The 26,488-nt window shown below is 47.3% G+C and overlaps 1 protein-coding gene across 1 annotated transcript in view; it reads right to left on the reverse strand.

The window, feature by feature from the left end:
* The window catches only part of VAT1L (vesicle amine transport 1 like), a 166,025-nt gene extending 148,019 nt beyond the window's left edge, over nucleotides 1-18,006 (reverse strand). Inside the window, exon 1 of the mRNA XM_005905698.3 lies at nucleotides 17,655-18,006. Coding sequence (XP_005905760.1) covers nucleotides 17,655-17,887 — 233 coding nt within the window. The 5' untranslated portion in view covers nucleotides 17,888-18,006. The remainder of the gene's footprint in view (nucleotides 1-17,654) is intronic.
* Between the last annotated feature and the right edge of the window lie 8,482 nt (nucleotides 18,007-26,488).

Raw genomic sequence — 26,488 nt, forward strand, 5'->3', positions numbered from 1 at the left:
GCTGGAGGAAGCATAAGCTGGAATCAAGATTACTGGGAGAAATATCAATAACCTCAGATATGCAGATGACACCACCCTTATGGCAGAGAGTGAAGAAGAACTAAAGAGCCTCTTGATAAAAGTGAAAGAGGAGAGTGAAAAAGTTGGCTTAAAGCTCAACATTCAGAAAACAAAGATCATCGCATCCAGTCCCATTACTTCATGGGAAATAGATGGGGAAACACTGGCTGACTTTATTTTTCTGGACTCCAAGATCACTGCAGATGGTGATTACAGCCATGAAATTAAAAGATGCTTACTCCTTGGAAGGAAAGTTATGACCAACCTATACAGCATATTTAAAAGCAGAGACATTACTTTGCCAACAAAGATCCATCTACTCAAGGCTATGATTTTTCCAGTGGCCATGTATGAATGTAAGAGTTGGATTGTGAAGAAAGCTGAGTGAAGAAGAATTGATGCTTTTGAACTGTGGTGTTGGAGAAGACTCTTAAGAATCTCTTGGACTGTAAGAGATCCAACCAGTCCATCCTAAAGGAGATCAGTCCTGGGTGTTCATTGGAAGGACTGATGTTGAAGCTGAAACTCCAGTACTTTGACCACCCGATGGGAAGAGGTGACTCATTTGAAAAGACCCTGATGCTGGGGAAAGATTGAGGGCAGGAGGAGAAGGGGATGATAGAGGATGAGATGGCTGGATGGCATTACCAACTCTACGGACATGGGTTTGGGTGGACTCTGGGAGTTGTTGATGGACAGGGAGGCCTGGCATGCTGTGGTTCATGGACTCGCAAAGAGTCAGACACGACTGAGCAACTGAACTGAACTAAAGCACCCATTTTATTATGTCAAGACTATGAAAAGAGATCGATACAAATCTGCTACGGAAGGAAAAACTCGTGTCTAAAGCAAAGAAAACTTTCATGCACATCTCAAATGGTACCTTTTACTGGAGAACAGACAGAATTATCCTGGGTGGACCTCAGGAGAGAGAAACCACCTGAGCTCCATCTGAGGTTGGAAAGAGCGTGTTAGGACAGATGCAGGTAACAATCTAGTGGTTACCCGCGGGGAGAGAAGGGAGAATGGCAAGGAAGGGGTAGAGAATGAAGAGGTAAAAACTACCATGTGTAAATAAACGGGCTCCCCAGTTGGTGCTAGTGGTGAAGAACCCGTCTTCCAATGAAGGAAACATACGAGACACGAGTTCGATCCCTGGGTTAGGAAGGTTCCCTGGAGGAGGGCATGGCAGCCCACTCCAATACTCTTGCCTGGAGAATCGCTATGGATAGAGGAGCCTGTCAGACTAGGGTCCATAGGGTCGCAAAGAGTTGGGAACGACTGAAGCAACTTAGCACACACAGCACATGAAATAAATGAGCTACAAGTACATATTGTCCAACACATGGAATGCAGCCAACAGTTCACAGTAACTACACATGAAGTATACTTTTAAAACTGTGAATCACTATGCTATGTACCTGGAACTTACATAATATTGTACATCAACTATACCTAAATAAAAAAGGAATACAAAAATAAAAAATTATAGAAAAGAGGGAGTAACCTCCAAACAAATAGTTTTCTTCTGCTAAGATCTTCGTCAGTTAGCATGCAGACTACTCTTCAAATCCTTCAACCAAGAATAAACAACTAAAATATAACATTTGAATTGACTAAATGATTTCAAGTGATATGTAAGCAAAAGAGACAGAAGGGAAATTTTCAACTAAAAAAATATTCAATTCCACCATATTTTCTAAACAGACTGTCATCTTTGCTGCTAAAACTTAGCATGGGATAGTGTTAAGAGTCCAAATTCTAAAATGAACTTCCTGGCTTAAAAATCTGACTCCTCTACTTAACAACGCAACAAAACCCACAGAACCAGAAAACTTTTCAGTTACGACTCCACCATTTTCCTTCTGTCCGCATAGAAAATAAATATAAAGATTTTTTTTAAAGTGTGTTATGGATGCTCAGGCTACCTTCTTCCCACCCCTGGCCATGGCTCCTGACAGCAGTCTCCTCCATGTCTGGGTCCTTGTATTCCTGCCTACCTTGTTTAACCATTATTTTTAGATGTGAGGCCTGAAGTTCTCGGACACATCTGATGTGTTTTGTCATCAACGACTTATTAAGTGAACGATGCTGTTTTTGCCCAGCCCAGACGCCTGTATCTCTAACACAGGGACTGATGGTGCGCTGACAGAGCTTGAGCTGAGGTTGCACGGGTCTGTTGTTCCTCAGAGATAGGAAACATGTCCCCATCACAGGTCCACATTAGTATTCCAAACACATGTCGGTTTAATATTTCAAACACAGAACAAAATGGCCAAGGAGATACACGGAGAATCTAAATATGAACAGCCATTCTCAGCAGAAACCGAAAAGTGCAGCATGAGTGTGTCCAGGAAAAATTCTCCCTGATGCTGAGACGGACCCCTTGATTTCTGGACCTGGAGGAATTTATTTACTCTCAGCCTATCCTGGGAACACAGCAGGTGTTTATTCCCAACAAGATTCCCAGAAAGGTTAAGATCTCTGCAGTCCGGGTTAGATGTTGATGGAGTCACTGACTTCAAACAGGTGCCTGGCTGTGACGGATTGTGCAGAGCATTCAAACGCATTTAATTTAAATTCAACAGACCTTTCACGACTTGGGGCTTGGCTCGGGACTAATGTGACAGCAGTGACAATGGGACCTCTGCTTCCCAAGAGCTCGGAGACCAACAAGATAAGTGCCTTCACAGCATGACAGTTGCCCTGCAGGCCGTGGGTCACAGCTGGCACAGGCCGGGCAGTTATAACCCACCACGCAGCAGTCGTGCAGGTCCCACAGCAAAGCGTCACTCAGGCGTGGCGGCGCCCTCTGCTCCCGTTCTCCCGAGCTCTCCAGCGTCATCCCACCGCAGAAGGGAGACGGTATCACCGGACAGTGCAGACTGCTTCTTGCCTGACCTCTCACTGCAGCCCCGGAGGCGAGGAGGGCTCCCCCAGAGAAACACTCCATTTTTGCCACAACGTGAAGGTTATCTCCTGTCATTGATGCTGATAAAAGCTTTGCTCCATAAAACAGTTATGTCAGTAGGGAAACAAGTAGGCTAAGACTAGAACAACTCAGTCCAATAGAACGTTCTGCAATGGCAAAAATATTCTGTGTGTGTTCTGTTCAACGTGGCAGCCGCTAGCCATGTGTGATTACCGAATGCTTGAGATGTGGACAGTGTGGGTGAGGCACTGGATTTTTCATTTTAATTAGTATTTAAATTTAGTTAACCTTTATTAGAGACATGCAAATCAAAGCTATCATGCCTGTCAGAGTGGCCACCATTAAAAAGTAGCAAGCACTGGAGAGGGTATTGAGCACGGGAACCCTCTTATGCTGTTTCTTGGAATGTTAATTGGTGCAGCCCCTATGGAAAATAGTCTGGAAGTTCCTTAAAAATCTAAAAATAGAAGTACCATATGACCCAGCAATCCTACTGCTGGACATATAAATGGAAAAGATGAAAACTCTAATTTAAGAAGATGCATGTACCATAGTGTTCACTGAGTTTCACGATAGCAAAGCTTGGGAAGCAACATGGACAAAGAGGATGTGGTGCACATATACAACGGATGCCACTCAGCCACAGGGAAGAACGAAACAGTGGCATCTGCAGCAGCACGTGGGCTTAGAGATTATCAACCAAGCGAAGTAAGTCAGAGAAAGACCAATACCGTATGAGATCACTGATATGTGGACTCTCAGATATGACACAAACAGTCTTACTAACGAAACAGAAGTAGACTCACAGACACAGAAAACAAGCTGGTGGGTACCAAAGGGGGAGGGGGTGAGGGAGGGACAGGTCGGGAGTTTGGAATTAGCAGATACAAACTACTGTTTACGAAATAGATAAGAGACACGATCCTACTCTAGAGCAAAGGGGACTGTATTCAAATCCTGTGATAAACCAAAACGGAAGGATTTCTCTGGTAGTTCAGGAGCTAAGAATCCGCCTGCCAATGCAGGGAACGTGGGTTCCATCCCAGGTCCGGGAAGATTCCACGTGCTCCAGGGCAGCTAGGCCTGTGTGCCACAACTCCTGAGCCTGTGCTCTGGAGCCAGGGAACTGCAGCTACTGAGCCCACGTGCAGCAACTCCCAAAGCCCGTGGACCTAGAACCCATGCTCCACAGCAAGAGAAGCCTCTGCAGTGAGAAGCCCGAGCTCCACAAGCAGAGAGGAGCCCCCCTCGCTGCAACTAGAGAAAGTCTGCATGCAGCAACGAAGACCCAGTGCAACCAAAAATAAAATATACTAAAGCCATAATGGGAAAAATATGAAAAAGAACATATATATATATATATATATATATGCAAAACTGAATTGTGTTGCTGTATATCAGAAACTAATAACATTGTAAATCAACTAAACTTCAGTAAAAAATTTAATTGGTTAAGAAGGAGACAGTAGCAACATCACTACCCTGCTGTCTTCCTGGTGGACTATGCACAACTCGAAGGGGGAGTCGCCCTTAAAATCCATCTTTCGATGTTCACTGCTTAGCCCAGGGCACATTCTAGCCTTGCCAACAAGGATTCCTCCACTGAAGGTGTTAAGTAGGAAAATACCGAGGCGTGATTCAAGCTCTTTCCTTCCTCCTGCTAAAGGGAGTTACTGGTTGGCAGCCTTGTCAGTAGGCAGGGTAAAACTGAGAAGATCAAAGACCTGCTTGATTGATGTGCTTTGGGAAGAGCAAATATTTATCCTGGAAGATAAAAGAAGAGATGTGAAAGGTGAGCAAAGATAGATGCAAAAGACAAGAGAGAGCGAGGGCAGGGTTTGAGAGTCTGGGAGAGTCTGAAGAGCACGGGGAGAAGAGTTTGGAGGGGGAGGAGGCATTGGCGGGGGCGGTGGGGGATGTCTAAATGGGAAGAGAAATTTTCGAGATGTTTCCTCTGCAGCACGAATAGTTCCAGCTTTGGCATTTTCTAAAGGACTCGATAGAATTTGACAGTGCTTCTCAATTATATTGAAAAATTGGGTTTCTATTCAAGAGTGAATCATCCCAGCTAAATCTGGGCTACAAAAGGGAAAACAGAACAGGCATAGGAATGAAAAACATTAAAAGAGCAAAAGGAAGAGTGTCCTGTAAGCGCCATAGGCTGAGGGCAGACACGGTGACTCCAAGCCGGTGAGAGGGTGCAAATTTGCCTCTCCTATTTATTTCCTAGGAAGGAGCAGTCCCAGGGCTCGGACCGTCTCCTCTGTGATCAGAGAGAACGGTTCTCCAGGATCTGAAAGCAGATAAACCTGAACAGAATGTTTTGGGAAGAGGGGGCATGTTTTTAGCTGTATTACACATCCCGGGTTCTGGCTGCAGAAACACTGAGTCACAGCTTATTACAAGGTCCCCAGTTGGAACAATTTTAGTCAGTTTAGCTGGAGGATAAAGAGAATCCAATTATGAAATCGTTGAGACCAGTCATAGGAACGGTGGATTTAATAGCTCCCCATTAGCTGATTGACCTAGGGATAGCATAGATAAATGAAAAGCAATTCTTTCTGATCTTAGGGATTTTTTTTTAAAGTCTGTTACTTGATGGATAGTCTGTTTTAAGAAGGAGATGTGTCTGCATCGGGAGGGTGGGGAGAGGGCTTTGCAGTTTGCAAGCTTCATCAGAGCTTACTGTAGAATTTAGACTGAGCCACTGGGGTTGTCCCACTACGTATCTATTTGCATGAAGAGCAGATAAGCCTGGGAAAGAAGAGAAACACTCATGCTAAGGGAAATGCGAGTTGGAGAAGAGGAGCCTAGATGAAGAAGCCTATGGTAATGCAAACGGGAAGCTTGACTCTGAATGTGGGCTTTGGTACAACTCAGCCCTTCAACTTCAAGGGCTCGTGACGAGTGGGTATAAAGTGAGTGAAGAAAACCCTGGCTCAAATCCCAGCTCTTTGTCTCAAGAGTTTCGTCATCTTTAGCAAGTTCTTTATTTCTCTGATCCTTTCCCTTCATCAGAAAATGTTGGGTATCATGCTAAGTGCACGTGTGCATGCGAAGTCGCTTGGGTTGTGTCAGACTCTGCGACCCCATGGACTGCAGCCCACCAGGCTCCTCCCTCCAGAAGAGGTGTAGTTTACTTCTCTGGACCTTTGACACATAACCCTTTTTTTCTTCCCTTTCTTCAGTGAATGTGGCTTTGATCTGTTTGCACGGGTGCTCAGTCACTTCAGTTGTGTCTGACTCTTTGCAACCCTATGGACTGTAGCCCGCCAGGCTTCTCTCTCCATGGGATTCTCCAGGCAAGAATACTGGAGTGGGTTGCCATGCTCTCCTCCAGGGGATCTTCCTGCCCTGGGGATTGAACCGGCATCTCTTGCATCTCCTGCATTGGCAGGCGGGTTCTTTACCAATAGCACCACCTGGGAAATTTCTATAAAACCCTTAACGTGGTGCTGTGAGAAATCACTCAGTAAGGGTCATTGTGATAATAACGATGATAAATAATGAATGACAAGAGTGTCATTATTATTAGCTCCAAACAGCAGAAACATTGATAAGGAGGCTGGCACATGCTGCTTTAGAACCTGTATTGGATAGAAAGGGGGCCGCATTCTCAGCAGAAGGCCAGGCTCCACCTCAGCAGAAAGCCAGGCTCCACCCGGGATGGAGAAGAAACGGGAAACACACTGGGTGGCTTCAGTGTACTGGGAGGAGCACAGCAGAGCAACGGGAGATGGTTACAATCGAGGGGAACCAGAACTGTGTTCTGAGAGTCCAGGCCACAGCAGCTAAGATACCCTGCCAACTATGTGGGAGGCATTGAAGGTGGGGGTCCTGATACCTACTAAGGAAGGTCAGGACAGAGTCAAGGACATACCACTTGTTCTAAAAGGTTATTTCCCCCCAATAGTTTGAAATATTTATTCATTTATTTTCCAGTTGTACTGAGCTGTATTTGACACACTGTATTAATTTAAGGTGTACAGCATAATGATTTGATGTGTGCGTATCTTACACAAGGATTGTCACGTCACTGTTTACTTTAGGGAAACACCAGCCAGGCTGGTGGAGCCTCGGGTCCCCAGGTGTGCGAGCATGGCAGGAACACTTGAGTCACTGCTCTTGGAGTAACCCTCGCCAGCTGCAGCCCCCAGTGGAGCCGGGGGACAGTGAGGAAGAAACCACAGAGCGTCTTGAGAAGTTAGAGACCCACATCTCCCCGCCTCGGCGGAGTGGTTATGAGAGGGCTCAAGAAGCAGCCTTCTGGCTTCAAGAGAACAAACTGTGTCAGGGGAGAAGTAAAACTCCCCCAAACACAGCTCCTTTGGTACTCTTTCAAATCCCCGTTCAAAGACCTGCACGCTGGAGGGAGGTAGACTCAGAGAAAGCTAAGATGACGGAGGACAGCGCAAAGGAACACGGGCTCGGATGGGCCACTGTTTGTATTAGGAAAGTCACATTTACAAGTGGCACAGCCACTGCTGCCGAAATGTACACCCAACCCTCTGGGTAACATATTCACTCACTCCCCCAAACACTGATTGTGTGCCTACTTTACAGAAGCGCCAGGCATGGTGTTCACCAGTTAGCAGAGAATAGAGAACGCTTCTGGAACGTCCAAGACAACCAGAGATTCAAAAGATGATGGGCCTCAAAGTTGAAAACAGTATATATGTTATTTAATATGATTCAATGACGGTGCTGAGGGATGTCAAGTCCCAAGAGAGGGCCTGGAACTGCCTTCCCCAGTGCCCCCTCTGATTCTTCACTTTTTTCTGGACAAAGAAGCATCTCCCATCCACCATGATGGCTACCATTTTGATCAGTCCAGTGTGTTTTTTACCTACCTGCGTCATCTGATAACTGCCCTCCATTCCATTTACAGCATCTACCCCACATTCACCACACACACACACACACACACACGCGCGCGTGCTTCATGAGTTCCTGGCTGGGCTGTTGATCTCAGTGCTCCCTTCTTTTAGGTCAGAACAGGAGGGCGTGAGACACCAATGTGGCCAATCATTACGCCTTACTCCCTCGGGCCAGACAGACAGAGACCCAAGGGCTGGTTTGTGATTTATGAGGGGTCAATTGGATCCCTTCCCTGACGTATGAAAACTGGGAAAAGAAAGTTCTGTTTGCATCGGGGCTTGCTAAACTCTCAGGAGGCAGCTGGGGTGAAAGGTCTCCATCTTTCCAGGTCTCGGGAAGGCAGCTGATCGCACCCACGAGGAAAGAGAAGACAAGAGAGGGAAGGGGAAGGGAAGGAGAGTGCCTAGGAGTCCAGGGACTAGTTCACCAAAGTGAACTTCCTTCAGCATGGCTGAAAGGAAGGACAGAGAGGTGGGAGCAGAAGCGACTGGTCTTCCTCCTGAAGGTCCCTGAGCTTGGCCCAGCCCCTGCAGCGCAGTCGGAGCACCGTACATTTTGGTCCCACTCACACTCTTGTTCCCTCGGGAACGCATCTGGATGTTCGTGTTTATGTCATGCCATGGTGGCACAGCCTGTCCAGGCTACTGTGTTGTTTTGTTTTGTTTTTTAAATCTGACGGCGTTTGGTCTCAGATGCGGTGGGATCTCCTAGTTATGGCATGTCATCTCAATTTACCTTGCGATCTAGTTCCCTGACCAGTGATCAAACCCAGGCTGCCTGCGTTGGAAGCTCAGAGTCTTGGCCACCTAGACCTCCAGGGAAGTCCCTCAGCTACTTTTGATTTTAGGATCTTATACCCTTTAGGGGAGACACGTAGAGTCTGAATAGGGACTCCATTCAGAAAACTTTATGACTTAAGGAGGGACTTTCTAATGTCCTATTTTTTTTTCATCTTCTTACCACCATTAATATATATTAAACATATACTATACGACAAGGACTCCATTCATTCAACAGATATGAAATGTGCCAACATCATTGCCAAATACTTTAGACACGATCTAAAATTACCCCATAAGGACTATAATTATACCCATATTACAGCTTAGCAAACTGAGGTTTCAAAAGAGGAAGTCATTTTCCCAAGGTGACAGAGGTTGCTAAAAATGATCCAATTCAAGGACTTGACCACGTCTGTTTCACCCCAAACATTAACCCTTTTATAACCCCAATGCATCCTGCCTCCCAGCCAGTTTGGATGTCTAGTCAGTGCCAGCCCCCAAAATGAATCATTATCAGTCTTTTCGCAGAAGAGAATTATCCTACAAGGGACTCTGGAGGAGGGGAGCAGTCAGCATTAAGAGGACTCGGTGCTTTAATTTGCAGAGGAAGCAGTGGCTCACATGTTTCTCCCCCTGCACAGTGCTAGGGAAGGGGCTAAGGCTTAGGGGCCAAGGAGCTGGAGAACAGAATTCCCCTGCAGGCTCTCATCTAGAAAAACATCACGTTCAAAGATGAAACAGCTCCTTTCACTGGAGCATCTATTTTGTCTCTTGGGCCTTCAAACATTAAACATTAAATTTACTCATTTTAATACCGTGGCTGCAACTGATGTTCTGTGTGAGATCACATACAGAGGAATCAGACTAATTTGAGATTACATGCCTGCTGCCCTTTCCTAGGAAGAGCCTCTTCTTATTTCTAATTAAACTTTTTCTTCTATGACAAATGCCAAGATGCCAAGAAAGACCTGTATGAAGAATAAGAAGTGGCAGGAACTTGGGGTCATGAGGGCATTCTTCCCCATGCCTGGGTGAGCTTTGCTGTTGGCATGAATGTCAGTGATCTGCCCAAATGTCATGGGATTTTGGTTCCGCTAGATGGGTGTAAACCAGACTCCAGAGGTTGAGCCATTTTGCATGCCCAGCTATCAGAGAAATCTGTGCTGTCACCCATGGATGGGTGTGCAGAGAGTTGGTGTCAGGGTAGCATACATTCATCCTAGTCCATTCCCAACCCTGGGCATAAGACTCAAAAGCCAGCACCCTACTCCAGCTGTGCACGTTGTTGGATGGGAGGTGATCAGGACAGGGCACTGGAGGATGGGGGTCGAGTCCAGTAATAGAGGAAGGGAAATAACTGACTCACTATGTCTGAGGAGCAGTGAGGACGGTCAGAGACCCTCAGCCGGTCTTCACGGTAACACCAAAGAGAGGGTGTTATTCGTACCAAGGGGAGGCTACGGGCAAGGTGTCTCTTGGGCATCACCATCACCCAGCCACCATGAGGCAGGATTAGAGTCTGAACTCAGATCTGTTGTAGGTCCTTACTCTTCCCATTTCATCTCTGAGTCCCTTTTTCGTTACCTAGAAATTAAGGATGACAGCCTCATGGGTGAGGGTCGGATGGGAAATGACAAGGACGATAGGCTTTGTTGCTGCAAAGATGCTGCCGGTGGAGGGGAGGGTGAACTTGAGTCCTCACTCCTGTTGCCCACTGTGAGCCCCCTGCCTTTGGCTTCCATCTAATGAAGATCAGGCTGCTGTTTATGGGAACCTGCTCTATGTCAGACGTCCAATGAGATGTTCTGCGCCTCCTCTATCTATGAAGTAGAAGAAACTCTGATCCTGGGCTTCCTTTCTCCCTCAAAGTGCTGGGGAGACGGGAAGTCCATTCCGTTATTGGATGAGAGCAGATACTGTCACCATCACCAGCCCTCCTTGGGGAGGACACAGTTAACGGAAAAACGCAAATTCAGATGGACAAGAAAGACCCCTGATGCAGCGCCTCCACCTTCTCATCCCCAAATGGGGCTCAGTGTGACTCTGGAGAGTCACCCTTTCCCGTCAAATCCTGATGACCCCATCCAACACAGAGCACTTTATTCCAGTCTCTGTGCCAGAGTGGCTCCCAGCTCAGGTACTGGGACCCTCCAAACAATTTCTCAGTTCTACAAACACCTGCATTGCTTAACCTCATACAGTCCATTTATTTATTTCAATAAACACAGAGAAGAGCATTGTTGTTGTTCAGTCGCTCAGTCGTGTCTGATTCTTTATGACCCCATTGACTACAGCACGCCAGGATTCCCTGTCCTCCACTATCTCCCAGAGCTTGCTCAAACTCATTCCATTCAGTGGGTGATGCCATCCAACTGTCTCATCCTCTGTCACCATCCCCCCTCTCCTGCCTTCAATCTTTCCCAGCACCAGGGTCTTTTGCAGTGAGTTGGCTCTTTGCAACTTGACCTCATACACCCCACTTATGTATTCGAACAGACACAGGGAAGAGCATATTGGCCATGTTTCACTGGCTTAACCTTTCACGCTGTCTTGTTTGGGATACCCTGAGCTCAAGTTGCTGGTGTAGCCATAGACCAGTGGAGGAAATGCGGCAGAGGAAGGAACTTAAATGTCTTGAGTGGTGGTGATGTTTAATCAGCATGGGTATTCTGGGTCAACCGTAGTAATGTGATTCTAAGTGGATCCCAAAAGCATTCCAGACCCCAGAAATGGTGAGGAAGTGGATGTGGCCCAGAACCACAATGGCTGCTTTGGGAGGCAAGATGACAGCATGCAACTTAAAATATATATTTATTTTTAACTATTTTTGGCCCACTGGGTCTTTGTGGCTGCGCACGGGCTTTCTCTTGTCGTGGCTCCCAGCTGTTCACTGCAGCGGCTTCTCTGGTTGCAGAGCACAGGCTCCAGAATACAGGTTGCCTACTGCGGTGCACAGGCTTAGTTGCTCCGCCGTATGTAGGATCTTCCCGGAGCAGAGATTGCACTGGTGTTCCCTGCATTGCAACATGGAGTCTCAACCGCTGGACCACCAGGGAAGTCCCATCATGCAGTTCTGAGGGTGACCAGCTATGCTTCAAGTCAGTCCAGTGCATCCCATGGCTCTTTCTCTGTATTTCCAATTCCAGTCTCTGTGTCTGTCTGCCTCTCTGAGTCCCTGGGTCTTTAACTGTCTCTGTCTGTTCTCTCTTTCTACTCTGTGTTTGTCACTGTGTCCCTCAGATCATAGAGTCCAGAACAAGGCAGACTTAGATTTTTATGTTGCTTGTCCACCTAAAAAGTTGCAATCTTAACATATCTCTGAATGCCAGTTCCCCCATCTTTAAAATGGAGACTGTAACACTGATGTTGTTGATGCTTTTGAGTGGCCATAAGGATAAAATGAAGCAAAGTATATAGCAGGCAACTCAGTGGCTGCCTCATCACCAGCAGCCAATGGCTGGGCTCCCAGCCCATCTGCAGTGCACCTGACCTTCATGATGTATCAGGATCCCACCAATCTCCTATCCCACCAATCTCTCGGCTTTCCTCTAGTGTGGCCCGCCCTCGGCCCATTTTCAGATCAGCCAATGGAGCCATGACTGGCTGCAACTATTTTTCATCCGATTGGTCTCATTCCAGCAGCTTCATGTGGCCTCTTGCTGTAAATCAGTCTGGGAAAATAAACGTCCCCAGTCCATTAGAGCCTTTCCACCACAAGCCAAACAGACAGGCTTGTTAATGGCCACTTAAGTAAGTTCCTGCAGCCCAGTCTGGAGACCCTCAGCCTCAAATCCTCCCAGCTCCTGTCCAAGAGAAGCGCCATTGTGGCAAGACCCCTGGCCGCAAAGGTGTAGACAGGACCCTGAGCAATTGCGGGGACTGGGGGAGGAGAGACCACAAAGCCCGGTTTGTCTAGAACAGTCCCAGTTTGTCGCTGCTGTCCCAGAGCAGTTACCAACAGTGTCCCTTTCACTCTCCAGAGTGCTGGTATGATAGCCTGTAAGGGGAACCTGTGGAAACCAAGAAAGCAGTTTGAACAACACCATCTAGCATTTGTTGGCCTCTTGCTCTGTGTCAGGCATCACCACAAAGGTCCTGATGCGCCGTGTCGCATTGAAACCCCCTTACAACACCCTACACTTGTTGTTCAGTTGTTAAGTCGCGTCTGACTCTTCGCAACCCCGTGGACTGCGGCACGCCAGGCTCCCTTGTCCTTCACTATCTCCCAAGTTAGTTCAAATTCATGTTCATCGACTCAGGGATGCTATCTAACTGTCTCATCCTTTGCCACCCTCCTCTCCTTTTGCCTTCAGTCTTTCCCAGCGTCAGGGTTTTTGCCAATGAGTCGGCTCTTCACGTCAGGTGGCCGAAGTACTGGAGCTTCAGTACCAGTCCTTCCAATGAAGTTCTTCAGGGTTGATCTTGAGGAATGACTGGCTTGGCTCTGAAGGGCGGTGCTATTATTCTTTCCATTCTATAGACTGGGAAGCCCATGGTTAGAGCAGTAAGTGACGGGGTCAAGGCCAGCCAGTGTAGAGACACTGTTCGCGCCTCACCCAGATCTCTGTCACCAGGCAACACACCCGTCCCCCAGCTGGCTGTCGGAGCTCAGAGCAGCCCTGTTCCTCCTCCCATGAGTTACAGAGGCTCCACACCCCCACTCAGGAAGCAGCCCAGAGCCCATCACCGACCGATGACAGGGCAGGGAGCCCAGAAGGCTCCCGCCACTGCTACAAGGTCAGATTGAGTCTGTGGTGCAACTTGTGCTCTAGAACTCCTGGAGGGATCCAGCTGAGATCAACCTTTGCTTCACTCCTTCCCCTGTCCTATCCTGCTCCCCTTCTCCTGAAAGGACACCCCCTCCCCCAACCATCAACCTCTTCAAACAGCATTCCTGTCTCAGGCTGTGCCTCCAGGGGACCAGTCCTAGGACAGCCGTGTAGCAGGGGGTGAGCCAGGCTCACGTCTAGGAAGGTCTCACTCTTCATCTCTAAGTAGATGTGATGCAACATTTGCCTGTATTATGACATACATGATTAAAATGATGGCCCCCAAGTCATCAGGTTGCCAGCAGGTCTATTATACAGGCATCAGTGTGACAACAATCACAACTACTGTTTGCTGTTGTTGTTCAGTTGCTGAGTCGTGTCGGACTCTTTGCAGCCCCACGGACTGCAGCACGCCAGGCTTCCCTGTCCTTCACTATCTCCCGGACTACGCTCAAACTCATGTCCATTGAGTCAGTGATGATATCTAACCATCTCATCCTCTGTCGCCCCCTTTCTCCCCTTGCCCTCAATACTTCCCAGCATCAGGATCTTTACCGATGAGTTGGCTCAGTGCATCAAGTGGCCAAAGGATTGGAGCTTCAACTTTAGCATCAGTCCTTCCAATGAATATTCAGGGTTGATTTCCTTTAGGATTGACTGGTTTGATCTCCTGGGTGTCAAGGGACTCTCATGAGTCTTCTCCAACACCACAGTTCTTGCTGCTAACCTTGAGCCCATCTCTTTCTTGCATCCAAACCTCTGAACACTATAGTGTTCATCTTATTAACTCCATTTTGCAGTCGAGGCAGGAAAAGCTTAGAGAAGTTAAGAGAGATGCTCACCACGGTTACACAGATCTATCTTTCTCCAAAGGCCACACGCTTTTTCCACTTGGCCAGTTAAATCACTTGCTGTGCAAATTGTTCACTGAATGGCTGATGAAATGGGCTCCCTATAAACAATGAGGTTCTGGTAACAATTCAGATAGAAGACTGGGCTACCCTTCCCACCCTGTACAGCCCACAGTGGTTCTTTCTGAGCCGTGTTTAACCATCAAGCCTTCACTTTAGGGAGAAAGCTGGATTACTCTTGGGACAGCCAGAGAACGTTTCCTTAAGCCAGACATAAACAGATTAAAAGGGTTTCCCAGGTGGCACATAAAGAACCTGCCTGCCAATGCAGGAGACATAAGAGATGCGGGTTCCATCCCTGGGTCAGGAAGGTCCCCTGGAGGAGGGCGTGGCAACCCACTCCAGTACTCTTGCCTGGAGAATCCCATGGAGAGAGAAGCCTGGCGGGCTACAGTGCATGGGGTTGCAGAGAGTCAGACACGACTGAAGTGACTGAGCACCCGTGCAAACAGATCAAAGCCACATTCACTGAAGAAAGGGGAGAAAACAAGGTTATGTGTCAAAGGTCCAGAGAAGTAAACTACACCTCTTCTGGCTTTTCAACAGAGGGAGACAAAATAAGAGGAAAAGAGCAGAGCTTTAAGGAGAAATAAACTAGGATTCAAATCCTAGCTTCATTACCTGTGTGGTGTTTTTAGCAAATTACTCAACATCTCCAAGTCTCAGTTTGATTTACCATAATACCTACTGTGTTAGACCACAGATGAGAGTGGGGAAATGAGATGAAATATGTACGTCCCCCTGCCTTCTCTCTTCCATTTCCACAAAATTCATATGGTAATCAACTTGGACCCTCATTTCAGGTCTGAATGATACTAGTTCAGATGGACTATGCCCTATTTTCCAGCAAAAAGCAGATCCTATTTGATGATAAAAGGTTTCCATTAAAAATAGAGAACCGAGAGAGAACGGATAAGAGGGGAACCTTCATCCAAGAGGCCATCAGCTGATTCATAAAGCTACAGAATGAGTCAGCCTGGCTCCCAAGGCTAATCTTACAATCAATGGGCATCTCCGGCCAGCCAATCCTAGCCCAGTGGAGAAAGAAGGGCCCAGCGGGCAATCCTCACAAACCTATTCCAATCCCTCCCTGCAAAACTGATTAACTCTGCTTCCAGCTTGGGTGAAATGAAAATCAACCTGGGCCCTTTGCAGTACTGTTTTTCCTCCCTCGTCCAGCATCATCTCCCACCCCTCCTGGCTTGTTGGCTTTCTAAACAACTGGGGCAGGGGGATCTGCGGTGATTCTACTCAGCGTGTGTGTGTCTCTCTCTCTGTGTCTGTGTATGTGCGTGTGTCTGTGTGTGTGTGCGGCTCCAAAACAGCAGGCTTCTGTGTCTGGCTTTGAAAATCAATCTCCCAGCCTTCATCCTGACATTTATTATTTCCAAACCCTTCAGGTCCTCTTGGCATTTATGCAGGAAGCAAAAGGCTGGAGAACCCAGGTCTATTTGTCCTGCAGATGATGATCTTTTAACAAAAAAGTAGCTTCAACATTTTTACTCTCTGTATATACACTCTGACAAAGAGTCCTAGAACCCAGTCCCCAATTTGAATAAGGGTCATAAATCACACACACACACACACACACACACGTAATATTTTTGATTGGTGGTTGAGGAAGGAGAATTAATCAATACACAGGTTTAATTTTACTAGGTAGATATACTTCCACCAGACATGACTCAACAATCTCCCTCCAGGCACCTTTCCCCCATCCTTCCATCCAACAATAACTGAGTCATTCAGCAAGATACACTGGGTGCCAAGCTTTGTGCTGGGCATTGGGAATTTATCAGTGAGCATGTATCAGAGGCACGCTCTGCCTTCTGGATCAGCCAGCTTGGTTCAGCAAGAGTTAACAAGATAGAACTGTATAGGGTCCCCTAGTTGGCCAAAGCCGCCTCTGCCACCCTGAATTCCCCTGGGAGAGGCCCCTGTGTTTAGAGTCAAATGCGCCCAGCCCCCTGTGTGAGAAGTGAGCCAGAGACCAGTGCCTGCCTCTCTCCAGCCACCTTCCAGTCTGAAGAATGAAACCCGCACCTGCCCTCAAAGTGGCAAAGCAGAGGGGAAGCTCCTCTGCACTCTTCCTGCCTCTAGACTGTTCCCAGATGCTAAGTTTGGGGGGCTAACCAGTGAGCTGGCTGCTGCTTTTAGGGAGCTGGGTCTGTTGGGGGCTTTAAAGAACGGTGATGGGAAGGGATGGGCCCATCTCAGGGTGCTAACAGCAAGTTCCCCAGGAAAGCTTTCCACGCTGCAGCATACGACTCGCAGCGCTGGTCCAGTGAGCCCTCCGGGGCGAGCCCTCTCCCTGGAACTCCAGGGAAATGACTATACAGTGATAGCACAAGCGATGTTTAAACACTCCAGGAGGAATCCCGGCCGGGTGAGGGTCTGACGTTCCCTGGGGCGGGGTGGGGACAGGAAGGGTACTAAGGAGATGGAAGCAGGAGTTAGAAGATTCAGCTGTTTTGTTTGTTTGTGCTTTTCCTCTTCAGAGAAACACAGAGGACGCTGGGGGGCAAGAGGGGGATTAAGCAGCAGTGCCGGCCTTCCCTCTCACCAGGCTTAAATGCTGGGTACCTAAAATGCTTCCTTCCCAGTTCCTTTCCCAGTATGAGACCACAAGGAGGGAGTGTACAGCGGTGAGGAAGAAGGACGCATTTCCCCAGCCCGGCTTTCCGACCCCAGCCCCAAAGGGAAAACTGCCTAGAGGTTAAAAAAGATGCCATATCAAATCCTGGCCATGCTGCTTAGTGGCAGCCGGCTGATCTTGGGCAAACCACTCTCTGAGCCCCGGCTGCCGCACCTGTGACAAGGGGACAACGATGATGCCTAACTCTCTGGGTCCCGGGAACTATTAAATAAGATCGCACACGTAAAACTCTTTTAAGAACCGATGGCAGGTACGCAGTGAGCCGACGGTTACGATTTTCTAACCATGTTACCATCAAACCTTCCTCTCCTGGCCCCTGAGCTGTCCTACTCCACGGAGAGCTCCCGTGGCGCGATCATCCAGACCCTGAGCGCTGGGCGCCACCGGCCACCCTTCCCCTCCCCGGAGCTCACCATCTCCTCCGGTCACCCCCAGATCTGGCTTGGGGAGAGCGAGGGCTTGCCTGCCAGCCTCCTTCCCAGCATCGGCGGGCCAAGGGGCGGCGGGGGAGGCTCGGAGAGCCGGTGAGGGCGCGCGGGGGGCCGCCCAGGGAGGCTCTTCCCCTCGGGCAGCGTGCCCGCCGAGGCTCTGCCAGCCGCTCCCCCGGAGCTCTGAGCGCGCAAAGAGAGAGAGAGAAAGAAAGCAAGAAAGGCGCGGATACTGGACCAGGCTTTGACGCGGATCTTGAGCTCGCCGTCCTGCGGCTCGGGCATGGCCTTCCTGGTGACCCGCAGCTTGTTGAGCCCCCCGAAGCCGGCCAGCACCACGGCGCGCATCTCCTGGGCGTCCCCGAGGCGGTGAGAGCCGCCGCCGCCGCCGCCCTCGGCCGGCTCCTTGCCTGCCTCCTTTTCGATCATCTGCTCCGTCTCCTCCGCCTTCTCCACGCCTTCCTTGGCCATGGCGCGCGGGGGCGCGGGGCGCACGGGCTGCGGCTGCTGCGGCGCTGGGGGGCTCGGAGACCCTCGCTCGCGGGTTCCTCCTGTTGAATGCGGGATGCTCGGCGGCGCAATGGCTGCAGCCTCTGCGAGCAGCGCCGCGGTCCACGGACTCCGCCGTAATCCTCCCAAGAGCCGCGCGCCCTGCCTCACTGCCCTCCTCTTTGTCCTGCCCGAGCAAAGCCTCAGCTCCCGCTTCTCAGCCAGTTTCACACCAAGCTCTTGATCGTAGAACCCAGAGCCCAGATCCGCCAAAAAAAAAAACTCGTGAATAAAACACACAGAGAGAGGACGCCTTGTCCTCCGCCGTGGACGCAATACTTCATTATATACGGCGCGGGCTGGGCGCCTTGAAATGGACAGAGATGAATGTCTGGGCCTGGAGGACGCCTCCCCTCCCCAAGGTGGCCTCCTCTCCCACCAACGTGCGGGGGCCGGGGGACTGACGGGAAACGCGCTGTTTCCCAAACCACCGGTCCGGGTTAGAAGGACGGAGAGGTTCGGGAAACTGGAAACTGGAAATCCCACTGGCTGCCCTGAGGAGTCCAGATCCAGGTCTTTGCACTTGGGACCTGCAGCGATGCCCCTTACCCGGGATCGCGAGGAGCATCTCACGATGGCTAACTCTCACCACCTGACCCGTTTGGGGCCGTTGAAGAGGCTCCAAAATAGAGTTCAGTACCAGAAAGGGGTTCTGTTCTTGATCTGACTCAACAGAAGATCAGATCACTGTTTACACACACACACACACACTTGCAACGCAGACGTGTACACACACACAAACATGCCAAGCAATACCTGGCTTCTTGTCTTCTGTTAGCGAGCCCTTTTGAAAAAAGCTCAGAGAAGCACTTAGATTTTTTTTTTTTTAAGGAAAAAAATGGGGTATTCCCTTGCAGCAGTTTAAAGAAAGATGCAGTTGAGGAGTGATAGGTGTATATTCTGGTTATGAGCCAAAAAACCTAGGTCTTTGAAGAAGACCTCAGGGAGCAGGGGCCTTGAGCCAGACCTTGAAGGTGAACCAGGTTCCTCAGATAGGTGATCTCAAGCACCTTAAAACACGTAGCAAGGTGGCAGGTGAAAGTACTACTGGGAAGACACTGGTTTGTTCTGTGTGAGCTGATCATTGGCTGTGTTTGACAGTTGCTGGAGACTAGGCTTGAAAAGTTGGTTGGAACCAGCTTTTGAGGATTTTTACATATTGTGTTATAAAGTTAAGACATAATCAGCCCTGACTCAACAGAAGGCAGTGGGCACCACTGGAGTCTTAAAAAAAGGGGGGGAGGTGCATGGCATTACCAGATTGCATTTCAGGATAACAAGTTTGGAGGTAAACGGGTGATGGTTTGGACAATAGAGTTACTGGAAGCATGGAGATTTGTTAGGGACTCGAGTGCAGACAAAAATCAATCAATCGACAAATCAGTCAGTAAATAAGAGCCTCAGCTGAAGCAATGACTGTAGGATGGAAGAGAGGAGATTAGAAGGAGGCTGAAGAGACAAGACTTGGCTAGTGGATCGAATATTTGATTGTAAACCAAATTGCCCAAATCATTAAGTCTGTTGACATTGTGCAGTACAGTGTTCAGGCCGGATTCTATCCTGAAATAAGCATTGGAGTGCCAGTGCTTTATTTGGGAGGTGTTCCCAGGAAGCTTCCATCAGGAAGTCAGGAAGTGATCAGGGAAGCAATTGAAGCCAACACAAGGAGCGTGACCACAGGAACATGGGGGCCCCAGGCCCAGAGACAGTGTGGGACACGCTCAGCACCGTCTCATCCAAGGAGTAAGAACATGGGTGCTTTAAACTAAGCTTTCTGCTGATCCGCTAAGGGCTGTCCTGGAAGTGTTAGCTCCCTGGTGCTTTCAGCCTGCCCCTCGTACCTGTGCTGAGATGTTCTAGGCAGGGTGCTCTCCATAGAAAGCCGTTATCTTAGACAGGGAATGGTGAGTTCAGACGGGCTTTGGGACTGGCATTGATAACATCTTCAAGGTGTGGTCTTGATTTGCGGGTATCTACTCATCTAGACTTTATGTATCTTTTGTAATTTAATTCTCAGAATAAACCTTATTAGGTAAGCATCATTGTTCCCACTTTACAGAAGAGAAAAGTGAGTCTTAACATGGTGAATTATCCTGCTCAAAGGAACACAGTGACTGTGGTGGGATACATAACCAGCTCCAAATGGATGCGCTTAGCTTCTCACCATGCATGCTTATTTGGATGGATAATACTCCACGGCATTTTATGTTCTCTGGCCCTTTGTTGGCCTCCTAATATTTCTGTCCCATTAGGACCCCTTGCCTTGATTCTGAGGGCTTTCCTTTAAGAATAGAAAATTAATCTACTTTGCACTCAGTACACAGCATGTTTAAGAGAAGTGTTTGCCTTATAATATGTTAAAAGGAATATAATTACTCCCTCCAAGGAAATCTTCTGGCTGTTTATAAACACCAGATTATAATTGGTTTGCAGCTGATTGTCACAACAGCTAAGAGGAAACACACCACAGTCTATTGCTGTTGGAGGAATACCTTCTTCTGAGTCCTGTGCTTAACCTGGATGGTTAAGTACTCTCAAATCTTCTCCTCTTTGGTGGAATGTGCCAAAAGCTATGCGGCAAGGCATCTGTCCAAATAAACACAATAAATCTGCTTTCAATTTATAAAATTGATTCCTTGGACACTGGCTTTAGAACCTCAGTTGCGAAATACCTTACTTTGTAGGGCAATGTCACCACAGCGGCCACTGCTGGTGAAAGGCAGTATTACAACTCAGCTCTATTAACTTGTATATGAGGTAGGAACAAGGGTGTGTACCTTGGGAGGGGTGTAGGGGGTCTAAATAGGAACCCCTCACAATATAAGCCATCTTAGGGGAGTGCCACACAAAAGAAGTGAGATCTTTGGGCAATAATATACGGGAAACAATCTTAGTACGATTTCTGAATGGTTTTCTAAGATACTTGAAAAGTATCTATCTTCCAGAGCGATACGTTACCTGGGGCTAATAGTCAACGTCTTCAACTGTATCCTTTAATAAGATTTCTTCTATTGTATTGTCCTCAATACAATCAGAGTCATTTATTATAATACATTGTTTAATCTAAAAAATAATCCTGTGCCCTAGGTACAGTGTGTATATGTGTGTGTACTCAGTCGCTCAGTCATATCTGACTTTTTGTGGCCCCATGGGCTGTAGCCTGCCAGACTCCTCTGCCCACAGAATTTTCCAGGCAAGAATACCGGAATGGGTTCCAGTATTCCCTACTTCAGGGATATTCTCAACCCACAGACAGGAACGATTATCCTCATTTTACCCAGGAAAAAATTTAATAGAAACTGAGTAACTTCTCCAAGGTCACCTACTTAGTCTGGCAGAGCTGGCATTTGAAGTGCAAGGCATTTGACTCTAAAGTGTGGATGCTTAACCACCCTGCATAATATTTATGATTTTATAAGCTGTTATGGGTTTCAAAAATGCCATAGAATAGATTGAGGAAGAAGACAAATTCATAAGGTCAGTAATGAAGAACAGTTTAATGGTTGATGGCCATCGAAAGATCTTAGTAATATCCAAGAGCTCATATTAAATGAGGTATGCTATAATTTCTTATAGTTTGTATTGATGTAATTTAAAAGTCAATGAAGCATGATTGCCACAAGTACAGCATTATCTTCAGAGAAGTACTGAATAAGTGTGCAGCCCATCCTGAAAGAGGTAGAATAAACTTCCTATTTATATCTCATAGAATTAGTCATAGAGGGTTAACTCTAGACATGTCAGAGGGAAAATGTGAACTGATATTCTTCATCACTTTTTGAGTGCTGACCTTGTACTATTACTAAGTACTGGAGATAGAATGGGGAATAAGACAAACATATTCTCAGTCCTGGGATTCCCAGGTGGTGCTAGTGGTAAAGAACAAGCCTGCAATGCAGAAGACTCAGGAGAGCCAGGTTTGATCCCTGGGTTGAGAAGATCCCCTGGAGGAGGAAATGGCAACCCACTCCAGTATTCTTGCCTGGAGAATTGCATGGACAGAGAAGCCTGGCAGGCTCCAGTCCATATGGTCGCAAAGAGTCAGACATGACTGAAGCTACTTAGCATGCACGCATTCTCAGCACCAGTGGAACAAATAGAGGTGACATATATTGGTCTAGCTTGAGTTCCCCAGAAGCAAACCTTTTATAATTTAAAGATTTGAGTGTAAATGGCTTATTTGAGTGATGATGCTGGGAAATAGGGGTCTATGGAATTGATATAGGGAATGGAAAGAAGTTAGTGCAAGGTACACCATCTGGCAGGTTACCTCTGTCATTGACTCAGGTTAAATCGTGCTGGAGAACTCTGCATGACACTATAGAACACACCTCAAAGGCATCACAGTCGAGAGGTAAGGTAAATGGACTACCAACTCCTGTCAGTCCTTGGCCAAGGGCTGTTTCTCCAGGGTGCTAAGCATCTATTCTTTTCTGGTCTGCCCTGTACATGCCTGTTTTGGAACCGGCAGCTAACCAAGCTATTCTGAAAGAGTTGCAGGTGTTTTGGTTTAAACCCATTGGATCACTGTTCGTGGCAGCGGTGCGTTCTAAGAGGGTATACGTGGAACAAAGCAATCTCTCCTATTGCTATGACTCCCCCCAAAAAAATCACACAGATAATTAATCATTTACTAGTATAAGCACTGTAAAGAAGAAATAGAATGTTCTCTCTGGAAGGTCAGGGAAGGCTGTAATATTCAGCTACGAATAACAAAAGCCTCAAGATAAAAAGTGGCTTAAAGAAGACAGAATACACATAAGGATGGTGTGGAGTCTCCTCAAAGGATCAATGTTCCTTCCAGTTCTGTACTTCACCCAGATGAGGGACTGACCCTCATTCTCATGGTTCAAAATACACCCCTCACATCCATATTCCAGGTAGCGAGAGCAAGACATGTGGGAGGAGGGAGAAAGATCCACATGCTTCTTTTTAAAGAAATGAGGAGACAGCCAAAATACATCTGAAAGTAAAAGTCTTTCAGTCCAGTCGTGTCCAACTCTTTGCGACCCCATGGGCTGTAGCCCTCCAGGTTCCTCTGTCCTTGGAATTCTCCAGGCCAGAAAACTGGAGTGGGTAGCCATTCCCTTCTCCAAGGGATCTTCTCAACCCAGGGATCAAACCCAGATCTCCCACATTGCAGGCAGATTCTTTACCATCTGAGCCACCAAGGAAGACCAAGAATACTTGAGTGGGTAGCCTATCCCTTCTCCGGGGGATTTTCCAGACCCAGGAATTGAACCAGGGTCTCCTGCATTGCAGGCGGATTCTTTATTAGCTGAGCTACCAGGGAAGCCTTACCTCTTATTAACCAGACCCTAGTCACATGGCCATATCCTGCCGCAAAGGAAACCGGGAGATGCAGGCTTTTTTCTTAATTAAGTGACAACACCGGAGGTAACAGTCAAAGTTCTATCAGTGATAGGGAAGAGGAGAGATTCTATTGGGAGGTATAGCAGGGGTATATAGAGAGGCCACTGAGAGGCCTTCAAGAAATGAATGATAAGAATACAGGTTAACGCTCATAACTTCTGAAAGGGCAACATTGTCCAAGGATCTCAATTCTGTGACTCAGTCTTGCTCTCCTAACAACTCCTTTTAGAGAGGTTTTCACCCTCTTGGATGTTTCTCTTCAAAAGGACTTGTCTGTAATTTTATAATGAAAGTTAATAGAACACTCAATTCTCTTCCCGTAACCAAAAGATGCTGCTCCTGAGAGCATTTTAGCTCTTTGTGAGCCCAATCACGTATGAATACAATTAGAAGTGTTTCACCTGCTCTTACTCATTTATCCATAAGTCGCTGCTATCCACAGAGACAAGATCTTATCGATTATTTAGTATTATTTGGTAAACACAATCAGCTAAGTGAGGAGAACAATACGCTGCACGGGACTGAGTATACTACCCATCATGAGTAAGGAATCTCGATCAAGTAGCTTATGTTTCTGAAGCCTTGTTCACCCTAAAACATTTGTGAGTGGTTTCTTTTACCCCTCCCCCTGAATTTTATTGAGGGCTTTCCCCCTAGTGTGAGACTTTATGATTTCTTGCATGTATCATCACCAAAATGATGCTGTCTGCTTCTTTCAAGTGCTGCAGAGAGCTGTGTTTTCCCTGAAGTACTTTGCTGTAGATCATTGTGAATAATGGTAATGGGATGGGGATGTAAAATTTAGGTTCAGAAGTAAACAAAGCATTTACTCCTCAGATGGAGTCCAAGAGAAATGCAGAAGAGGGAGTATTCCCTCCCCTGCTCCAGCCTCACCATTTCTCTGCTTCCAAGCTGACGCTACAAATCAGGAATGAAATCACCCTCCAGCTAACTCAGTCTCTGTTTCCCTAACATCTCTGGTTTGGGCTAGGAGCTGATTTTCCTGAGAGTTTGTTTCCATTGTTGCTGGATTGGCCCATATCCAGTTGGTTGGAGCTTTCTCAGAGCGATGACTGCGTGAAACTGCAGGATCTCCATGTAAACTGAAAGTACACAATGTGAGAAGGGCACAGTTTGCCTTTTCTCTTCCGAGGTTAAAGGATCAAGCCCCAGGAAATAGGGAAAGCTCTCTAGGAGCAAGCATCCTAGCCTGTTCCTTTTAGAATACCTCTCCACAAAATTTAGTAGGGCGCCTCACACAGAGTAAGTAGGCAAGAAATCACATCCATTCATCACCCAGCCAGCCTTCCGTCGGCCATCCATCGTTCACATGTACATCCATCCATCTATCCATCAATTACCCATCATCCATCCATCACCCATCCATTTATCCATCCACCCACCCATCATCTATCCAGCTCCTATATTCTTACTATACAATAAGCAAAGTGGAAGGAACACATACCTTATTTCCAGGACTTGTTCATATCCCAGTTTTCCGTTCACTAACTATTTGGCTTCTAGGCTCCAAGAGGTTGAGAGAATTGCCCAAATCGGATGAGAGTCAGAAGACCTAATTTTCAGGCACGATGTGAAGAACCGCATGCCATTCTATGTCAAATTCTTCCCAGCATTATCTGAAGCACTTGATCAATGGATAATAATTTCCTCTCTGCTTCCTTCACGAGTGAGGCCTGGTACTTATCCTGAGAGGGAAGCAGACACACAAACAGCATGGGATGATGTTCTGGGAGGCGGGACAGTGTAGATGGAGAATAAGTGCTTAGGCTGTGCGGCTGGGCTGTATCCCACTCCTGGTGTGAGCTCTTCCCAGCTGGGTAACCATGGGCTAACTCCTTTTCTGTTGCTTTATTGTCTATTCTGTAAGGTATGGATAGTAATCACACCTATCCTACATATTTAATGTCTGTGCTTAGAAAAATTACTCTTTATACGTTAGTGCTTTGTAGCTGCCTTTGTCGTTTGCTGTTATTCACTCACTAAGTCGTGTCTGACTCTTCGAGATCCCATGGACTGGGCTCGTCTGCCTTTGTCACAGCACTTAGTATTTCAGTGACTGTGTTTAATTCATAAAGTTCCAATACAGGCTTTGTCATACTTTGAACTGTATTCTATAGAACTGTAGTTTCTTGGGATACCGGTTGGTGCCAGGGTAAAAGAGAGTTCTGTGATGACCAAAGTGTCTTGAGTCACTCTAGGTCAAGTTCAGTTCAGCAGCTTTCTTCAGTACAGGGCCTTTTAGGGTCTCTTTAAATGGAAATACAGAATGCAGCTTCACCCCATTTTCTTGACTTCCAGCCTTTTTACCTTGAAGACTAGCATTCTGCCAGATGTCTTTTGGGAAAAGATGCTCTAGACAAATCAATGGATAACTATTTTTGAGTGTCTGTTCAGGGATAGCAGAAAACAGCAGGATCTGCCCTCAATGAGCTGAGAGCCGTACTTGAGGGAAAAGACTTAAAACACTAAGCTGAGGTCCAGAAAGATTACAAAACCAATACAGTGGGTCTGATGAGGGAAACAATAGGGAGCAGTGGGGACTGCGGCAAAGAGGGATACAGGTGGTCATTCTAAAGGCCATCAGCTCAACTTCAGTCTCGTATTGCCATGTGAGGGGGTGTGCTCCATGTTGGCAGGTCTTCTAAATGTTCAAAAGAAGCCAGAAGTCTGGGTTTTTATGTGAAATTGCCCCAATTTTTAAAATCCTGACAAATATCACATAGAATGAACAAAGCATACCTGTGAACCGGATTTAGCCCAGCAGCACCAATTTGTAGTTTTTGCCCTAAGCTCTGAGTTCTTAGCCAGGGGTGATTTTGGCCCCCTCGGGAACAACTTGACAATGTCTAGAGACGTTGTTGGTTGTCATGAACGGTGCTAGAGATGTCTAAGGGGCAGAGGGTGAGTATGCTGCTAAACATCCTACAAGGCACAGAACTGCCCCCCAAATAAAGGATTATTCAGCCCCACCCATGGTCAATCATGCAAAAGTTGATAAAGCTTGCTCTAAATCATGACTCCTTAGACCCCGCAAGCGAGGCAGCCCATGGTTTTGACTTGCTGCCTGTGTGACTTTGGAAATGTCCTTGTTCCTGTTGGTAAAAGAAGATACTTGGACTAATTGATGCT

Source organism: Bos mutus, chromosome 18, assembly GCF_027580195.1.
Source record: "Bos mutus isolate GX-2022 chromosome 18, NWIPB_WYAK_1.1, whole genome shotgun sequence".
Lineage (NCBI taxonomy): Eukaryota > Metazoa > Chordata > Mammalia > Artiodactyla > Bovidae > Bos > Bos mutus.